General features: G+C 34.6%; 1 protein-coding gene across 2 annotated transcripts; it reads right to left on the bottom strand.

Annotated features, from left to right (window-relative positions):
- Positions 1-371: 371 nt before the first annotated feature.
- On the bottom strand, positions 372-15,265 carry DTWD1 (DTW domain containing 1). Of its 2 annotated transcripts, none has more exons than XM_003784345.3 (5): positions 15,125-15,265; positions 10,524-10,836; positions 5,045-5,188; positions 2,936-3,194; positions 372-735 (listed from the first exon to the last, which is right to left on the bottom strand). In XM_003784345.3, exons 2-5 carry the CDS (start codon positions 10,776-10,778, stop codon positions 488-490), a joined length of 906 nt encoding a protein of 301 aa, XP_003784393.1. In that variant the 5' UTR covers positions 10,779-10,836; positions 15,125-15,265; the 3' UTR covers positions 372-487. The 2 variants fall into 2 exon arrangements, with proteins under 2 accessions (XP_003784393.1, XP_023365913.1); XM_023510145.1 differs by having other exon boundaries at positions 10,524-10,696; positions 15,125-15,168.
- Between the last annotated feature and the right edge of the window lie 4,366 nt (positions 15,266-19,631).

Below are 19,631 nucleotides of genomic sequence, written 5' to 3'. Positions count from 1 at the left end.
ACTAGCAACCCCCTCCCCCCAAGATGTTGGTCAGATGTAAAAGCAACAAATATCCATCACAAGCACTGCAAACTTAAAGAAATAACCCTAGACTAGAGGCTACAACTATATTCATAGTTTTGCCTATGTTTGCCACTAACCTCAAAGCAAAACATTTATCACATTTTTGAGCAAGCAAGAATCTGACCCCACTATATGTTTTATCTACTACATAGATACATTATATTAAAATATAGTAATGAAATTGAGATATGACAAATTGGGCCTATGTTTTTTTAAATAAGTTTTTCAGTCAACAGTATCTCTGAAAAATTCCCTTACATACAATTTCCTTCCTTTTAAAAAATGAGATAAAATAATTGAAATTTAAATTTTTTCAAATGGTCTTGCAGGCATTATACACGATTATTTCCTAAGAATGAACAGAATACAAATATATGTTTATTAATTTTAGCAAAATAAAAAGACACAGATGGCTTGTTATAAACTAATGGGTAGGTTTTCTTGTTTCTTTATTTCCAGAGCATTTAGCATTCTTTATCAACTGGTACATAAAAGAATAGAAGAATAAAAGGTTGTCATATTGTCCTTTGTATTTCTCTTTTAATATATCAGTATGGTAGTCTACTAGAAAGTAGTAAATGGCTTCAATTGTGGAAAGAAAAGTATCTGGCTTTCCTTTTTGATGGCGCCAAAAGCAAGTTTTTCTTGTTTTCAATTCAACTTGTAACAACCCTGTCAAAAAAAAAAAAAAAAAGGAAAAGATAAGTATTTCTTATATTTTTTTCCTAATCACAGAGTGTAGTATAACAATGATTTCTCTTATTTAAAAGTACAGATAAATTCCTTCTATCTTAATTTGAAACAGTATATTTTCTTAAAGGCATTAAGGTATGTACAGTAGTGACCATAAGACAGAGAATGAAATCTTACCTATGACAGTTACTCTAAGTTTTAGACTAAAAGATTAAATGCAGTTAATATTTAAGATAGTCATCTCTTTTTTCTATCTACCAGTCTTTTAAAAACTAAACCTATGACAAGCCTAAATTCACCAATTTTTTGAACAGTTTCATTTCCTTGAGAAATTGACTTTTTTAAAAAAAATTAAATGATAGCTGTGTACATTAATGCAAACATGGGGTACAGTATAGTGTCTTCATAGACAATTTGAAATATTTTCATCAAACTGGTTAACATTCTGAAACTGAGATAAGCAGCTTAATGTTCTTCAATACCAGTGAAAGTTTACTTACAGATTATCACTTTAAAGCTACTTCTTCATTAACATAGCACGTCAAGGTGTTTGTACTGTTACCTCTGTTACAACTATGATGCAGAGCCTCGATGACAAAGTTAGCTAGAATGGCTTGCTCTTATACATTTAAAGAGGAAATAATTCTTTATAAATTCTTTCCCTAAGCTGATAAAATTAAGAGTTTTTCCCATAGTTTATTCTAGGGTTTTTATAGTTTCATATCTTAGACGTCAACCTTTTTTCCATCATGAGTTAATGTTTGTAAGTGGTGAGAAGTGTGTGGGTCCAGTTTTGGTCTTTTATATGAGGCTAATCTGTTCTCCCATGTCCATTTACTGAATAAGGATTCTTTCCCCAAGTATATGCTTTTGTTTGCTTCGTTAAAGATCAGATGGCAACATGAGGCTGGTTTCATCTCTAGACCCTCTGTTCTGTTCCACAGATCTATGTCTGTAATTTTATGCAAATACCATGCTGTTTTGATCCCTATTGACTTACAGTACAACCTTGCAATGGGATAGGGCACAGTTCCTGGGTAGATACAACCACAACTTAGACTTTAACCTCATAAAAGAAAAATATGTAATCTAATCATATGTACTTGTCATATTAATCTGGAATTTTAAAAAATGAGGAAATGATTAATATAATCACCGAATAGTACTCTCATCTGTTACAACTGAGATGTCAGCATACCAACTCAGAATGCTTTTATTTCTTCAGACCACTATGCTAAATTTATTTCCCATATTTTTTTTAACAAGTTTTATTTTAAAGTGAGAAGTAAAAGGGAGAGGGTAGCACCAAAACTGGCCCATCAACCAATTAGAAACTTCTAAGTTAGCCATGATCTCCTACTATTATACTCCACTTTTACTCAAGAGTTACCTCAGAAATGTAGCAGACAATACAAGAAATAAACATAATCTTAAGATAATAAGAGAGTTATGGAGGATCAAATGTCTAATAGGAATACAATGAGGAGAGAACAAAGAGAATGGAAGACAGAGTATTTCTGCTTTTTCCAGAAATTATTTTAAAATATGAAAAGCCACAGAAACATAAAACATAATGTATCTCAAGGAACAGAAATATATTACAAGAAGCCATTGAGAAGAGACAGATCATACAAAAAGGAGTGACGAGATTTTTAACTAACAAGAAGAGAATATTGGATACACTAGAATAATATCCTCAAAGTATCAAAAGAAAATACCTGGAAATCTAAAACTTTTGAAATTTCACCATCTAAATATATATAGTTTATTATATGTTAATTATTCTTTAATAAAACTGGAATTAGTGGGAAATTATTAACATACAAGGCAAAAATAAAATAAAACAAAACAAACCCAGAGAAAACAAATGATAGGCTCTAACTTCTTGGCAAATGTATTCACTATTAGGGTTTTTATAGCTTCCTATTAGTATAGGAGGATATCCTTATTCTTAGAAGATATATACTTAAGTATTTAAAGGTGAAGTACTGCAAAGCCTGCAACTTCTGTTCGAATGGCTTACCTAAAAATATAAACGACACATAAATACATACATAATAACAGAAGTAAAGCAAAGGTGGCAAAATCTATAGGTTTCAATATAATTCTTCTTTTCAAAGATTTTCAAAATAGAAGTTAGAGAGGAGGAACAATACAATAAAACATCACTTTTTCTTACCTTGAAGTCTCTCGTCAGTGATGATTTTGTTTGTTTGGTTCCAAGTGCTATCTATAAATATAACTTTTTTCAGTGTTGTTCCTTTGCGTTTGCTGTCATTCAAATCATAGTCTTCCTGGTCTTCTGTTTTCTTGCGTTTAAAAGATGGCATATCAGGGTCATCATTTTTGCCTCTAACATTATGTTGAATCCTTTTTTGCAGATGGAAAGAAATATCTTTTATTGAGATAGACTGAGGTCCAGGAAAAACAAGTACAACCTAAAACAAATAAGTTTGAGTTAGTAGTATACTATTATAATCTTAAAAATAAATAAATTTTGATTGATTAAAAGTTTAAAGAAAGAAATATGTTGAATATCTGAGAAACAAACATTAGATTGGTTCTATGGTATATGTTTCTTTAATATGCATGGTAAAGGTTTTGGCTTTTTCCTACTAATTTATAATCATAATACTACCTAAAAGTATTACTTGAAAATAAGTTGTTCACTGACTGATAGAGGCCAAGTTAATTAGACTTAAAATAAAAAATAAAATTTTGTAATTTTTCATAAGATAAAGGGCAAAGTATATGATACTTTGTAAAAGAACCACTGAAAACTGCTCAGTGATTATATACCACTTTCACCTGTATTATAAGCAAAGATAAAATAAATGATATAGTTAATGCCGACAAGAAAATAGTATAATGGGTTTTTACAACCATTACTGGTGACAAAATTAAACTCGCTGTAAAAACAATTTAGCAATTTATATCAAGAATCTTAAAATGTTCATACCTTTTGGCCCAATAATTTCACTAGGGGAACTTATCTTAATAAAATAATCTTAGACACACACACTCACAATACCCAAGAAAATTTGCTAAAGTATATTAGAGTGAAAAAGTTACAGTATCTCTTTTCTTTCAGCACAATTTTTACTCAGATCTTACACAATTAGAGACCCCAATTTTTGATCAGCTCCTGGCACAAAGAAGGTAACAAGTAATATTTGTTAAATAAACAAATGTTTGTATACTAGTGGGTATTTTACCCTATATTTTTCTCTACCTTCCAATTATCTTCAATGAGCATGCACATTTTTAGTATGAAAAAATAAATATTATGAAACAAAATCATAAAATCAAGAAACAAAAAAGTCTTCATGTTATAAATTTCAAATTTATAGCATGCATATATTTCCCTCAATACCCAATTGGCAAAGTCCAGGGTTTCTTAATTTCCTTGGATTATAAGCATATCACACCTTCTTATAGTACCCAACACTATGTTCTACTTAATCAATATAAATGGTATTTGGATTAATAGAAAAAAAATACATTCCTATATATAAAATTTAAATATTACTTATACATACAACTTTCTATATAAACTCAACCAAGATAGACAGAGAGGAAGGAAAGTAAAAACTAACAAAGTTCTTTCTGAAACAAATGAATATACTGATTTTTTTAACTTTGTTTCTAGATTAACCACACCAACAAATGACCCCCAAGAGACCCAGAAAGATTTGCATGCTTCTTTCAGAAGCCAAAGCCTAATTTTTTGGGATCTATGGTAAAATAACTTTTTGGGAAGAAGATTAGTAATATTTCACCAATGTGAAAATCTCAACTATGTGAAAACCAGTTAAGAAACTAAAAATGAGTAAGGAAAGCCTCAAAAGAAATGTTACAGAGGCTATACACTACAGCTCTTAATTTAGGGAGAATTCTTGAAAATACTTCTAATTTAATCTTTCTTTTCCTCTATTAAAAAAATTCCAACATATGTAATCTGGTTTCCTAGTCTGCATCAAATTAGACCATCTATACTAGGCAAAGAGGAAAAAAGTAAAAGCACGCATAATAATGACAAAGAGTAAAAACCTGAAGAAATAAGGCAGAACATTATAAAAAGCAGAAATATTCAAAAAGCATTGCTAACATCATCTGCCCTCTGAAGACATCAGTGAAATAAACTCCACAGTGTTTGATGCTACATGAGCATAACTCCAGGTTGCTAAGAAAAACATTAAATTATGTTCAAGTAAGTTCAAAAGAACAATGGAGTTTAAAATTCATTTTCATGTTTAATGAGAAGAGTTATAAAAAATAATCTGCCTACTTCATGGTCCTTTTCTTCATATTCTGGAATACAAGGATACGTGTAAATGTTTACAAATTCAGGAGCTAAGAGTTTTGCATGTATAGCAGTACTTTTGCCATCTGTTTCATTTGGATGTTTAATGATGTCAATCTTCAATGGAAGCTAAGTAAAAAGAAAAAAGACAAATGAACAAAACAAATACAAAAATTCTGATTTTTTACATTAATAAAAATGGACTTTAAATAGCAAATTTATAATCAGTTCCTATAACTATACATATGGTTTAAAGGTCATTTTTGAAACTAAAATATTAAGAATGGTGAAAAGTCATAAAGCAAACTCAAATTTTTTCCGTAATATTGTTAATCACATAATAAGACAACTATTTTCAAATTATTTAACATAGATCTTCTCTTAAAGCAAAGCTCAAAGTCATTTTCATTTTTGTACCAGCAATCTAATTCTTTGTATTGTAGTGTTTGTGCATTGAACATTCCTAATAATTCCTATAAACTCTGTATTTGTTAATTTTGTGGGTTTTTTTTTTTTTCTTTTTTTTTTTTTTTTGAAGCAAGGTCTTTGTTGTCCAAGCTAGAGTACAGTGGGGTCACCATAGCTCACTGCAACCTCAAGCTCTTGGGCTCAAATGATCCTTCTGCCTTAGCATCCTAGGAGGCTGGTAGTACAGGTGGGCACCACACTAGCTAATTTTTTTTGGTAAATTTTTGTAGAGATGGGGTCTTGCAAAGTTGTCTAGACCAGTGAAGAACTCCTAGCCTCAAGTGATTCTCCCACCATGCCCTCCCAAAATACTAGAGTTATAGATGTGAGCCACCATACCTAGCCTATTTTATGATATTTTTAAAGAACATGTAAATTTGGGTAAAAGCTTTCAATTTAAAATTCAAGTTGAAATTCTGTTCCTTATACATCCTTTTAGGCCAAACGTACTATCCTCTGATATGAACATCGTGGTTTTCAAAAGCATATTTTAACAACATAAATAATTATCAATTGGAAAAAAAGTAACAGAAGGAGTCAAAGAGGTATATTCACAAAAAAATTCTTTGTATCAAAAAAAATTCTCTTCAAAATCAACTTGCTGTATTACCCTTAAAATTTCATTATTTATTATAAATTATGCCCTACTTCTGTGCAAAAATAATACTCTTTTAGGTTTCTTAATATAGATTTTTCTAAGATTTCACTTTGGCTCTCCTTATAGGTCTGTAAATCTCTTTAAAAATGCATTCAGCCCTGATTATGAAAAAGAAAGCCAAGTCATTAGCTTTATATTTAAGAAACCTTCTTGAGATGGATTTTTCAATGATTTTTGTTATGTTATGTATTTTCCAAGATCTCCAAAGCCTATTACATACTAAACGGGCAGGATTCTGGAGCATCATTACAATCAAGTTAATAATCTGCCACTACCAAAAGTTTTCTCATGCCCTCTTCCTTCTCTCCTCCATTAACTACTGCTCCATTCTTAGGCGCCACCATTCATCTTGTTACTCTAGATTTGTTTGCAATTTCTATATGTTATTATAGATTTGGTAGAATTTCATATAATATGTACTCATCTTTCATTAAAAATAATTATTCAAAGCTGTCATCATAGAAGGTCTGACAATTAAGTTCACAAACTCGTCACTCTTCGCTTTAGTTGGCAATACTATACAATTAACTCGGTAAGGCTTCATAACCCTTGGCATATTAGTGTCTCACAGCTGTGATTGTATTGACATGTGGCAGTACCTTGCTGAGGGGCATTCACTAGTGTTGTATGTTTTTGTGTGGTATGACCACAGCTCTGATGGTCATTCCAGGGAGAGTTCCAAAATTGCTTTGAAATGTACACTAAGCACTGATACCAGTGCATAGCTTCCCAAGGGGAGTACTGTAAGGTAAGTGATGTTCAGCAATGATGTATGTAGCACTTGTTTATGTATTTACTATACTATATTTTTGTTATTTTAGAGTATAAAAAGTACTCTACTCCTTTTACTTTGAAAAAAGGTTAACTGTAAAATAGCCCTTAGGCAGGTCTTTCAGGAGGTATTCCAGCAGAAGGCATCATCATAGCAGATGACAGTTCCATGAATGTAATCATTCCAAAGACTTTCCAGTGGGACTAGATGTAGACATGGAAGACAGTGACACTGATAATCTTGATCCTGTAAAGGACTAGGCTAATGTGTGTGTTTTTAACAAAAAAGTTTAAGAAGCAACAAAAAAAATTTTTTTTAATAGATAAGAGCTTATAGAATAAGGATATAAAAAAAGAAATTATTATTTTTTTAGAAACAGAGTCTTACTTTGTCACCCCCGGTAGAGTACTATGGCATCACAGCAACCTCCAGCTCTTGGGCTTAGGTGACTCTCCTGCCTCAGCCTCCCAAGTAGCTGGGACCACAAGCACTCGCCACAGCGCCCGGCTATTTTTTTGTTGCAGTTTGGCTGGGCCGGTTTAACCCGCCACCCTCAGTATATAGAGGCAGTGCCCTACTCACTAAGCCACAGGTGCCGCCCAATAAAAAGAAATTATTTTTATATAGCTGTAGAATGTGTTCATGTTTTAAGCTAAATGTTATTCCAAAGAGTCAAAAGTTAAAAAAGAACTTAAAAGTTAATGAAGTAAAAGTTACAGTAAGCTTATTATCAAAGAAAATGTTCTTTTATAAATTTAGCATAGATTTATGCTAAGTTGGCACTGTTGGCACTGTTTATAAAGACTACAATAGGTAATGTCTCAGGCCTTCACATTCACTTACCATTCATTCACTGATGCTTCTCAGAGCAACTTTTAGTCCTACATGCTCCACTTATGGTAAGTGCCCTATACAGGGGTACTATTTTTTATCTTTTATTCCATACATTTACTGTACTTTTTCTGTGTTTGTTTAGACACACAAATACTACTACATTATAACTGCCTACAGTATTTGGTACAGTAACATGCTACATATGTTTGTGCCCTAGGAGCAAAAGGCTACATCATTTAGCCTGAGTGTACTGTAGTCTATTACCATCTAGGTTTGTGTAAATACACTCATTATGTTTGCACGATGATGGAAGCACTAATGACTCATTTTTCAGGAAGCATTTCTCAGAAAATATCCCTGTCATTAGGTGACGCGTGACTAAATTTACCAATTTATTTACTAGACTAAAATGTAAAGCTTAGGAGGAACTTACTCATTATGTAGTCATCCTCCCTTCCCAAGTAGGCTGTCTAAAAGCAAATGCTAAAAGATTTGTTAAAATAAAAATAGAAGTTAGAACATTTTGTAGTGTTTTTATTACTATTTTATTAAGATATCAAATTTTATATATGGTCATTAAAATATAAACACTTTAGAGAACTCAACATAGTCTAGACCATTTGGTATTGATCAAACATCTGGCATAATGTTTTGAGTCTTTTCTATTAAGCAGTGGACATTCAACCACTCAGAAAATGCCTTCTATTATTAAATTTCTATGAAAGTATCAGCCTTGTGAATACAAACAAATACAACATTGCCTTTTATTATTCTGATGTGTAATTCTTCTTTTTATTTTTTCTGAAACAGTGTCTCACTCTGTCACCTTGGGTAGAGGGCCATGGCAACATCATAGCTCACAGCAACCTCAAACTCTCGGGCTCAAGCAATCCTCCTATCTCAGCCTCCCAAGTAGCTGGGACTGCAGGCACCAACCATGATGCCCAGGTAGTTTTTCCATATTTAGTAGAGGTGGGGTCTTGGTCTTACTCAGGCTGGTCTCAAAATCCTGAGCTGAAGCAATCCACCCTCCTTGATCTCCCAGAGAACTAAGTGAGCCATCATGCTCACCCCTGCAACCCTTTTTGAACATATCTTAACAGAAAACTTTTAATGAAATACTCTATGACAGGTGTCCTCAAACTGCGGCCTGCGGGCCACATGCAGCCCGCCCAGTACATTTATCTGGCCTGCTAGGTGTTTTTGCTGCCACTGCCTGTCCTGCTTAGCAGCCAACTCATCCCAGGGCCTGGCAGTCCAGCCCTCCAATGGTCTGAGGGACAGTGAACTGGCCTCCTGTTTAAAAAGTGTGAGGACCCCTGCTCTACGACATAAATAGAAAATAGAATAATTCTATGTAGACTTCAAAAACTATACTTTGAAATGTTAACATTCCTATAAGATAACAGGGAATCAGAAAAGGAGTATTGTCCTCAAGCTCTTGCTTTTTCTGAACAAACTGTGAAGCTCATATTAGATGCCACACTTCATTATTCTTGAATAATTAACTTTCTATTAGTCTGTACATGTTGAGTTGAGATCTCTTAGGAGACCATGGACTTCCTTAGATGGCATATAAACTAAACTGAAATTCCAGTAGCTAAATATGAATATCAAAGTATTTTCTTCAAATTTAAATAAACCTTAAAATGATCACAGTCAATATTTTAAAATATAGGTAATATTTATACTCTTAATGGCAATTTCTACTGAGTCCTTGTGTAGAGTATAATCTCTCTAAAGTACTAACAGACAGCCGTCAAATTTTTTATATTATTTACTTTACTCCTAAAGTATGAGTCAATGTTAGACAAGTTGACACAAATATAATACATTCTTCTCTAATTATGCTGACATGATGTTCTACAGACCTTTTACCTATACAAAAGTAGGATTAACCTATATTAAAAAGTACAAAAGTAAGCGATCAACTCAAATCAAAATTTAAATTTCTCATAAAATCACTGTAATAGCCCAGTGCAGAGGTCTTAGTTTTTAAATTTTATTTACTTATTTATTTTTGGTCCAATTCTATCTCTACATATAGAATAAGATTAAGTCATAAAACCTATGGAAAAATTAATCCTAGTTTCATAGGAGAGTGTTTTCTCAAGGAAGAGTCCAAGAACCTAAGGTAGTTTTTAAAAGCTTCTTCTGGTAGTCCATAAACTTTTTTATTTAGTATTCATGTTTATGTCATATTTTTTTCTATGTTATAAATAAATTATAATCATTGATTTAAAAAGTAACTGACTTCATTAAAAATGGCACTATTTGGGGCGCTCATAGCTCAGTGGTTAGGGCACAGGGCACTGCACTTGGGCTGGAGGGTTTGAACTCAGCCTGTGCCTGCTAAACAAACAACAACAAAAATAGCCAGGCATTGTGGCAGGCGCCTATAGTCCCAACTACTTGGGAAGAGCTGAGACAAGAGAATTGCTTGAGTCCGAGAATTTGAGGTTGCTGTGAGCTATAATGCCATCTCACTCTACAGAGGGCGACAAAGTAACATTCTGTCTCAATTAAAAAAAAAAAAAGGGCACTATTCATTTCAGACCCAAGTGTTTTTCCAGAGAGAAAAATAGATTTAGCAGTCTGTGGGATGACATCTTTCATTAACATAGTTCATTTTCATAATGATATTATCACATTTTATAATTAGAACAGGCATACATGAGATATCTTTTAAAAATCTAGTTTCCTACTTCAAAACAATTAAATTTCTTACCAACCTTCACAAGTGGAATCTGTTCAACAGGTACATTTTCAACTGGGACGTAACATGTATAGCAGTAGAACATCCTTGAACCACCACATTTAAGACACTTTGATCTCCCACTTTGCTGAGCTTTTTGAAGAACTTCTTGGGATGCTAAGCATAAGTTCTGAAGGGGATCATCTGAAACTGTGGAAGCTGGTTGTGACTGCTGTGTTTCCACAAATTTTGGATCACTTTCTTCAAGAAATACAGGTGGATTAAGAGACATTCTTCATTCCAACAAAAGTTTAACATTTATTTTTAAAACACATTTTATCATAGGTACACTGTAAAAAAAAAAGTGTGGGAAGGGGCAAAATAAAACAGAAAACATTTTACTCCCTCTTTCTCTACAAAGAGAATTACTTGATTTAATTTATAATTGTGTGTTATTTTGGTACTCATTAACAAATATTAATAATTTTTTTAAGTTACTGAATTTGCATGCTTTAAAATATAAAATTAAAAAGCAATAAACTCAAAACAACAAATTGGTTACCCTTTGGGGCCATTCTTTCCATATAAATAGGTGCTATCTTAGAAAAATTATTTCAAATATAAAGACTAGGCACTGATAATCTATCTTTGAAGAGCTCTTTTTATTCCAGAGATGGCAATTTTTTTTTTTATAAATACAGTAGAACCTCCATAGTTGACCACCTTCCCACATTTATCATCTCTTTAAGTTGATCTAATTGTCATAGACCATGCATGTACCACATGTACTCAATTATGTAGACCACCCCCATATGTTGACCAGTTTGTTAGGAATTTAGTGCTTTCATGTTAATAATAGCCAGGAATATATTCAATCCTGTAGGTTCTAACTTTGAATTGACATTACATGATATCAAATCTTATGCTAAACTCTAATCAAAACAGAAGGTTACAGTGAAATCAGTAAAATCTGTGTATGTTAGATATGTTCAGATATATTCCTCTTCAACTTAAAACTATATCTAAAACTAAATAGGCACTAAAAAAAGAGAGGCATCTACTACCATTTATAGTGGTGAAATATCTTACAAGTTTTAAAATTTTACAAAGTAATGCTAATGTCCACTCTAAGAATTTATACTGCTTTTTAAAAAATATAAACTATTCCAATTCTTCAGTACTAGAGACAACATAGGAAAAAATAACTTTCCCCCTTCAAATCTTTTTCAAAGAAGGTTGATGACCATCAAAATTGCTGTTTGCATACCCTGTAAGCAATATATCTTTAAAGGGAGAAAAGAGATTAGAACTCTATTGATTTGATATGCATTCCACAGCTGTAAAATGATTCTCTCTATTATAAAAACGTATGACACTGTGGTATTTAACTGAAGCTGCAGGCACTTTGATTATAAAAACTGACAGAAGAAACACTATGATTCCAACAAGAAACATTCTGTGGTCTGCCAAATAAAATTTGAACAGAAAGTCTAGAGAAACATAAAATACAACATAATTTGCTACCAAGAAGTCGGTGACATTAATTACCCATCAAGAGCTTTTTTTAGATTGTAAATCCCAACAAGCTAGACACCCAAATAAAGAGACACAAAGAAAAGACGGTTATTGAAGGAAAAGGAAAATGTACTTGCCAAATATACTTAAAGAGAAAACCCAAATATAGTAAGTCTTTTTGCTGTGTACTGATTAGGTATGGGTTTGCATTTTGGGTTGCTGAGAGAAAGTGATATTTCAGAAACATGATCCAATACCTTCTTCCTCTCTCACAATAGAAAACCTTACCTACTTCTGCCTGCCACTCCAAATCATCTGCCTAAAAATGCCTTCTATCATGGTGAACATGCCCTCAACAACTAGAAGAGTGTAGGATATTAAGATGCCACCTTTTCTTAAGTATCAGATCCTTTTAAGAACTGCATGAAAATCTTGGACCTTACCCCTAAAAAATGTATATACAAACACACTATATCCATACAACTTCAGGTGGTTTGCAGATCTCCTAGAGTCCATCTATGACCCAGGCAAAGAAATCCTAAGATAAAACATTCATTCAAAGGACAGAAGCAGCAGTTTGGGAAGAGATCCTATTTGTTCCCAGAAATAAATTCTGTTGGCCATCAGTGTCAATTGTCACAAGCGAATAGATGCCTCATCACTGCACTGAGAAAGCTAATTAAGTTTCACTTAAATGCTCTTGCTTTGGATTTGTTTTGGTGTTGCATCAAGTTCTTACAAAGACACATTTTTAGGCTATAATAGTCCTAAATTATTCAAATCATGGAACTCATCACAGAGACACATTTTTAGGCTGTAATAGTCCCAGATTATTCAAATCCTGGAACTCATCCTAAATGGTGGGACCACACCTATGGTGCATTTTACAAGGGTACATGTTAAATCTACAAGTGTAGAGTATAAACGTCTTAACACATAACTAAGAAAATATGTTGAAGGCTATGTTAACCAGATTGATGAAAGTATTTCAAATTGTATATAAAACCAGCACTAATGTACATAGCTATGATTTAATGAAAAAAAAAAAAAGAAGAAGAAATTGGACTAGACTAATTCAACCTGATTTCATTTCCTTGGATATTCTAGTAGCTACTTAGTGGGTTTATGTGTGCTACCAAAGGGCCCAGGCACACTGGGGCTAAAGAATGAAGCTATGGTGGATGCCATGAAAGTTAACATGTTTGCCTGATATTTAATAGAAAATTCCTGTGTGTTCAGAGTTATTATACGGCCCTCAAAGTGCATTCCTCCTGAGATGCTTCAGAAATATCATCCTGTATGTCACTGACCTTCCATACACATAACTAAATAGATTATTAAAGAAGCCTTATGCAAATAACCTTCATCTAAAAAAAAAAAATCAATCATGAATACCCATTAACAGTGGAAGGGAAATGTTTATGGCTACTTTCCCTGTCTCACCTACATTCTCCCAAGCATGGCTGAGGTGGCCACAGAGAAGAGGGTAAATCTTGGGTAACTCTCTCCAAAGGTCTATGAAACCACATGAACAGGGCGTCTATCTTGACTTAGCCAACAGCCTGCCTCAAATGTGTACAAATCATTTGTTGCGAATTTAAGTATTCAAAGCCTTTAAAATATACTTGTTAATATCAAATATATGGGGGGAAATACAGCTCAAGTCATAGGTATTAAAAGAATTTAGAAAACACAAAAAGGAACTAACAAATAATTTTAGCCCCTTGAAGGAGCATACATCATTCTGCAACTTAGGTTGAAAACAAATTAACTTTTTACTCTTCTTTCTATCCAATTTCTCCCCCATACTAAATATACTCACCAAGTTGTATCAATTCTTCCTTGCATATAACCCTCAATTTTCAGTCTCAAAGTCAGGACTCGTAACTGTTTCTTATCAGTTCATAGATGGGCAATGGCAATCTCTTACATGAGCACCTATTGGTTCCTCATATTTGACATGGAAAAGTGCACTTAATTTGGAGGTGTATTTTAGTAAAGCTATCCCTCCTAGCATTCAACTCTGTGTAAGAGCAGAATTCTTTACTGACCTTAACTATTCCTGATTCTTATGCAATAGGAAGAATTAAACAAACACAATCACAACCATTCTGAAAAACACATCCAGTAAGCATTTCGCTGCTAAAGTACCTGCAAAGTTATCTTTATGGATTACATGCAGACTGGCCTAAATAAATAAATACAGGTGTGCATGTGTATATATAAATTGTGGCACAACAATAATGTAAAAGGATCCTACCTTTTCCATTATTATAACTTGACCCACCTTCCAATGGCACGTTATATATAAAACTCACCTATCCTGTATTATGGAACCATTCAGTACTAAATAAAACTCACTTCATATTTTCTTTCTGGAGTGCTTTTAAGAACCTAGTTAGGTCCAACACTTATTTTTAAAAATCCAGGGTACCAACTTTCTAAATACTGGCCTAAAGGCCTCTTCCACACCACCCACAATATGGTAGGCAGGCTTCTTTGCCTTGGTTTTTCCTGGTACACAGGTCAGAAGTAGTCCTTAAACGTTGTAATCTTAATTAAATATCAATTTTTATCATCCAACTTCGCAGAACTGGCCCCTGAAAGTGTTAATATACTATTTCATTTGTCCTACATCCCCCCCCCAAATAATTTAGATATAAAAAGTCTTCTTTACTTATTATGTAACCATAACCTTCATCTTTTAAAACACTACATGGCATACCTAATCCCGCGTCGGTACTAGGTAGGATTCTCCTTCCGGGATTACCAATCCCCTATAAACCACTCCAAACACTAAAAAAACAGAGAATGGAATTCCTAGGGAACTGACTTTTTTGAGGATAAACTTCCCTTTGGGCAGAAAGCACCAAAAACCATTGTGAGGGAAAAAATATTCTTCCAGGAAAATCTGTAATCTTCTTCCCAAAGGGCCCGCAAGTTCCTAAACACGCCAAAGAGCCGCGCAGGGACCGAGAGCCCCTCCGCCCCCAATAGGCGACACCCTAGCACTGAGCTAGGGTCCTGACAGAACATTCACTTCCCGTGGCCGCACAGTCGAGCCAGACCACTGGTCTCCAGACAGCGCGGAGACCGATGTCGGGATCGGAGTGGGACTCAGACCTGCACAACGCGCGACTTCCCGCCACCTCCACGCGTCTTCAACTCCGCCGGACCCCAGGCGCGGGCCGGGCCCTGATGACGCGGGGACCCGGCGGAGCGCTTTCCCCGAGACACCAGGGGGCGGAGCCAGGCCGTTGCTAGGGTATTTGCTGAGGCCTAACACCGGCCTCTCGGCAGAGGTAACGGGCGGGGACAACAGCGGGGCGGGGTTAGGCGGGAATTCCTGCCTCAGCGGCTGACTGCGGGCGGCGGGTGCTTCTCAGAGACGCGGCGGGGAGCAGGGCCGGGGCCGCCTGGACCTCTCTAGCCCTTTCGCCAGTTCTTTCCCAAGTGTGGGCGGTACCAAATAACAATAGTTACAACCATAGCCACTGGGACGCGGCGGCTGCCGAAACGTACTCTGGAGGCGTAATTGCAGTGAGTTGTGAGGAAATCCTGCTCTTACAGAACAGTTTCCATTTGTTAATACCAGTCCCAAAGATACTTTAGTCGTGAGAACTTGGTTCTGTGACTCTTTTTGTGACAGTATCAAAATTAAGTATTTTGTGCTCTGTGTAGTAATGAAGCTGTTAGCAAAACTTTTTTTTTTTCTTTTCTGGCATCTTGATGATTTGGTTTGTCTAAAAACATGCATATAGCGTTGTGACTACTTTGTGCAGTTTTTCCAGTTTGAAGTATAATGACGTGGATAAGTTATAAAACCATTTATCCATCCCTCACCCCAAAGAAAACCCAAACTGCAAGAGCAGACGTTAATAGTTATATGATTTAGAAACGCAATGGCCAAATGCTGAGCAATGTATTTATTGAGTACTGTAAATTTATCAAGTGGGAAATAAAGAACAGAACGTTTGCCCTAGAAGAGCTTACTGTTATCAAGTAATGTATACGTAATATATAAAATGCAGGGTAGGTAGTATATAAAATGCAGTGTTCTCACTAGTGAGAAAAAAATGCAGTCTGTCTAAACAATTATGGGAATTTCAAAGAGCTCAGAATGGAGTGGTCAATAAGGCTTATCAGTTGAATTTCACAAAGAGGCGGCCCAACACGTAAAAGAATGTTTTGTAAATATTTTGTAAAATTTTTTAATGAATATTTTGTAAATAAGGGTACATTTAGCTACAATTTTCCATTTTCCCTATGTATGGAAACTTCAGCTGTATTTTGGGACACCCTATTTGTGCATGTATGTGTGCATTAGGTCTTATTTGTAAAAATGTTATTTCTTATTGTCTAGTAAGTACTCTAAAAAGTTTTAAATCACTGATTTAGAAAGATGAGTTTTCTGGGCAAGGAAAGCAGCAATGGCAAAGTTCCTAAGTCAGAAATAATAATTCACAGTGACTCTTAGTTTTATCAAAGTACTTCAGTTGCACAGATTAAAAAGCAAATAAGCCTATTTATTAGATGGAGGATTGGATTACTATTGCTTTGTAATAAATTACTCCAAAATATGGTAGTTTAAATCAACTATTTTATTTTGTTCAAAAATTGTATGGTTAGGAGGGTACAGTGGATCAGCTTTTCTCTGGTAACTCAACTGGAAAGACTAGGCAAGCTAGCCAAGCTGTTATTTACACTGCTCCATGTGGCCTGGGTTTCTTCATTATGGCAGAAAGATAGTCAACTTCTTAGTTTATGCTCAGGGATCCAGAGGGACCTGTTGGCATGAACAAGGTAGAAACTACATGTCTTTATCTGACCTTGCCTCAAAAAGTAGCACAGTTCACTTCTCTTGCATGCTTTTGCTTACATGTAAATCATAAGACCTATCCAGATTTTAGGGAAAGAAATACTAATCTCTCTCCTGAAAGACTTTGTGGCCATTTAAAAAAAAAAAAAACAGCAGTGAATTTACGGCTATAATATAATAGAAAACCTCAAAATATTGATAGTTTAATGCAATCAATGGTTATTTCTCATAAAAGATGGATTGTAGATGTTCCAAGTCAGATGAAATGTTAAACTGAAAGTCAAATATTTCTTTTTATTTTTAGTGGTTCTACTGCTTCCTGGGACTTGGGGTCCATAACTTATTTGACAAGCAAGAAAATGTGGTGAATCACAGAAGAAGTTGTAGAGGTCAGCTCTAAAAGTAGCAAGTGTAAATTTTGCCACAGTCCATCGGTCAGTTAGTGCCAAGGTCCCCAGGGGCCTTGGAAATGTGGAGGAAAGCACATACACGTTGATGGTCAGGTTGCCCATGTTCTAGGTTTTTAAACAAAATTCTTTGCTCTACTCTATTCTCAATTCTTCTTTCTAAAAGAAATTCAGTCAAGTCTTTTTAATGTTTCTTCTATTTACTCCCTAGTCTAAATATATTTATATTGTAGTTTCTTCGTTTTTCAATTTCACATGTTATCCATTGACTTTCTCCTATGGATTCTGATAATGTTCTTTCACAACACTACTCTGTAGCATGTGAACATTCCCTCTCTTACTATCCCATATAATCTTCTTGTCCTTTCATTCTCTCGATAGAGTGATACCATAGTTTTTACTTAAATCAACAGTTAGTGTTATCACTACTATGCTAGGTAAATATCATTTAACTCAGAGCCACATAATGTACTATGATCACATTAACTTTTAATATAACCTTTTACTTTCCTTTTTTTCTTAATAATTGCCATATTTTAAATGTATTTGTTAGAAATCCATCTCAAATACTTTGCCAAAGTGATAAAGCATTATGATATAATTAGTTAATCTCACAGGTATTTTTTCTGTGTAGATATTCTTCTAGAGCATTACAACCTCTACATCATTCAGACTTGGTTGCTTTCACCAATGCAATACTGTTCTCTTGTATTAGATCACTTGTTTCCATTTTCATTGTTTAATCCTTTGTTTTTATGAACTACATTTTCTAGAACCTTTCTGGAAAAAAAAAAGAGTATGATAAACAGAGTAATGGTCCCCCAAATATATCCACATTCTAATCTCCAGTATTATATAAAAATGTTACCTTATATAAAAAGAACTTACGTGATTAAGGTAAGGATCTTGAGATGATAAATTATCCTGGATTGTATAGGTAGCTGGCATAATAGAAGGGTTTTTTAAGAAAGAGATAAGATGTCAGAGGAAGAAGATTATACACTGCTGGCTTTGAAGTTTAAGGGAGAAGCTATGAACAAGGGAATTGATGTGACTTCTAGAACTGGAAAAGGCAGGAAATAGATTCTCTTCTCACCTATAGACTTCAGAATCATAGTCCTGCAGACCCACTCCAGACTTCTGATCTCCAGACTTGTGAGATAATAAATTTGTGTTGTTCTAAAGCACCAAATTTATTATAATTTTTTGCATATGAAACTATTATGGCATGTTTGAATATCTGTTTTCACCAATCCATTTCTTTGTGGAGGCTCATGTCCTCTCCCATTATCTATATACCTAACCCTGATTACAAAATTTTCATACAGTCATTTCATTAGTATATAAATCTAACTCTATTCCCATAATCCTAATGTTCACCCACAAAGGTTGCTATTGTTTGCACCACTGGACTCCAGCCTGGATGACAGAGCAAGACCCTGACTCAAAAAAAAAGGCAAAAGTCTCAGAAACATTCACCCAAAAAAGATATGCATATGGAAAATAAGCATATGAAAGGATGCTTACCATCATATGTCATTTCAAAGGGAATTTCAGAGTACAACAAAGAGATACCATAGCACTCCTATTAGAATGGCCAAAATTTAATACTTCCCCAGATGCTGGGAAAGATAGAAATTAGTAAGAATGCTCACTCATTGTCAGTGGGAATGCAAAATGGTATAGAGCCACAAAAACAGACTAGAACGGGCAATTGTTTCTTGTGAAAAGAGAGCCAGAAAAAAGAAACCCTGCTTACCACCCTCATTGACAATCCTTCCATGTTCTTTCCAGGGAGGCACTTCAAGCCACACTAGAATATACCCTGTCCAGAGGCTTTTCAGTTGACATAATCCTTCTGAGCAGACAGGACAACCAGGATAAAATAAAGAGTACATGTGATGTTAGAGTATTCAGAGTTTATTGATAGACATAAAAAAGCTCTACAAAAGTTAAGACAATGCTTAACAGTAGAGGGGTGGCAGAAGCAGCTCACCAATCGTTACTCAAATTTTTATTTCTTATATACCCCAAAGCTACCTATTACCAGTGCAGCATTCTTTCTTAATTTGCATAGTTCAAAGCAAAGATCATATTAACCTTTAGCATAACTCAGTGACCTGTTACAGCATTCCACTTCAAAAGTTAATTTCCTAAATCAATCCACCTAAACTACTTAGGCATCTTTAGGGTGGGAGCTAAAGAATGGGAGACGGTGAAGGTCAGGTAGGACCTAAACCAACCAGACCAACTGTGTCAAATGGGAGATAGGGGGTGAAGTTCAGGCAGGACCTAAACTGACCAGACTGGCTGTGTCATGTCAGTCATAGCCTGCCTGACTCCATCTTATTCTCACTACATGTACTTTCATCCTGGTGCAAGATCAACATCTCTTGTGGAATTG

This window comes from Otolemur garnettii, unplaced genomic scaffold (genome assembly GCF_000181295.1).
Source record: "Otolemur garnettii isolate 467f Iridium unplaced genomic scaffold, OtoGar3 scaffold00011, whole genome shotgun sequence".
NCBI lineage: Eukaryota > Metazoa > Chordata > Mammalia > Primates > Galagidae > Otolemur > Otolemur garnettii.
This window is presented reverse-complemented; position numbering and strand designations above follow the sequence as displayed.

Coding starts and splice junctions, on each gene's coding strand:
- DTWD1 (XM_003784345.3), bottom strand. CDS start 10,778: ATGTCTCTTAATCCACCTGTATTTCTTGAAGAAAGTGATCCAAAATTT. Junction 3,195..5,044: donor ATGAAGAAAAGGACCATGAA/GTAGGCAGATTA, acceptor TATTTGTTTTAG/GTTGTACTTGTTTTTCCTGG. Junction 736..2,935: donor CACTGACGAGAGACTTCAAG/GTAAGAAAAAGT, acceptor TTTTTTTGACAG/GGTTGTTACAAGTTGAATTG.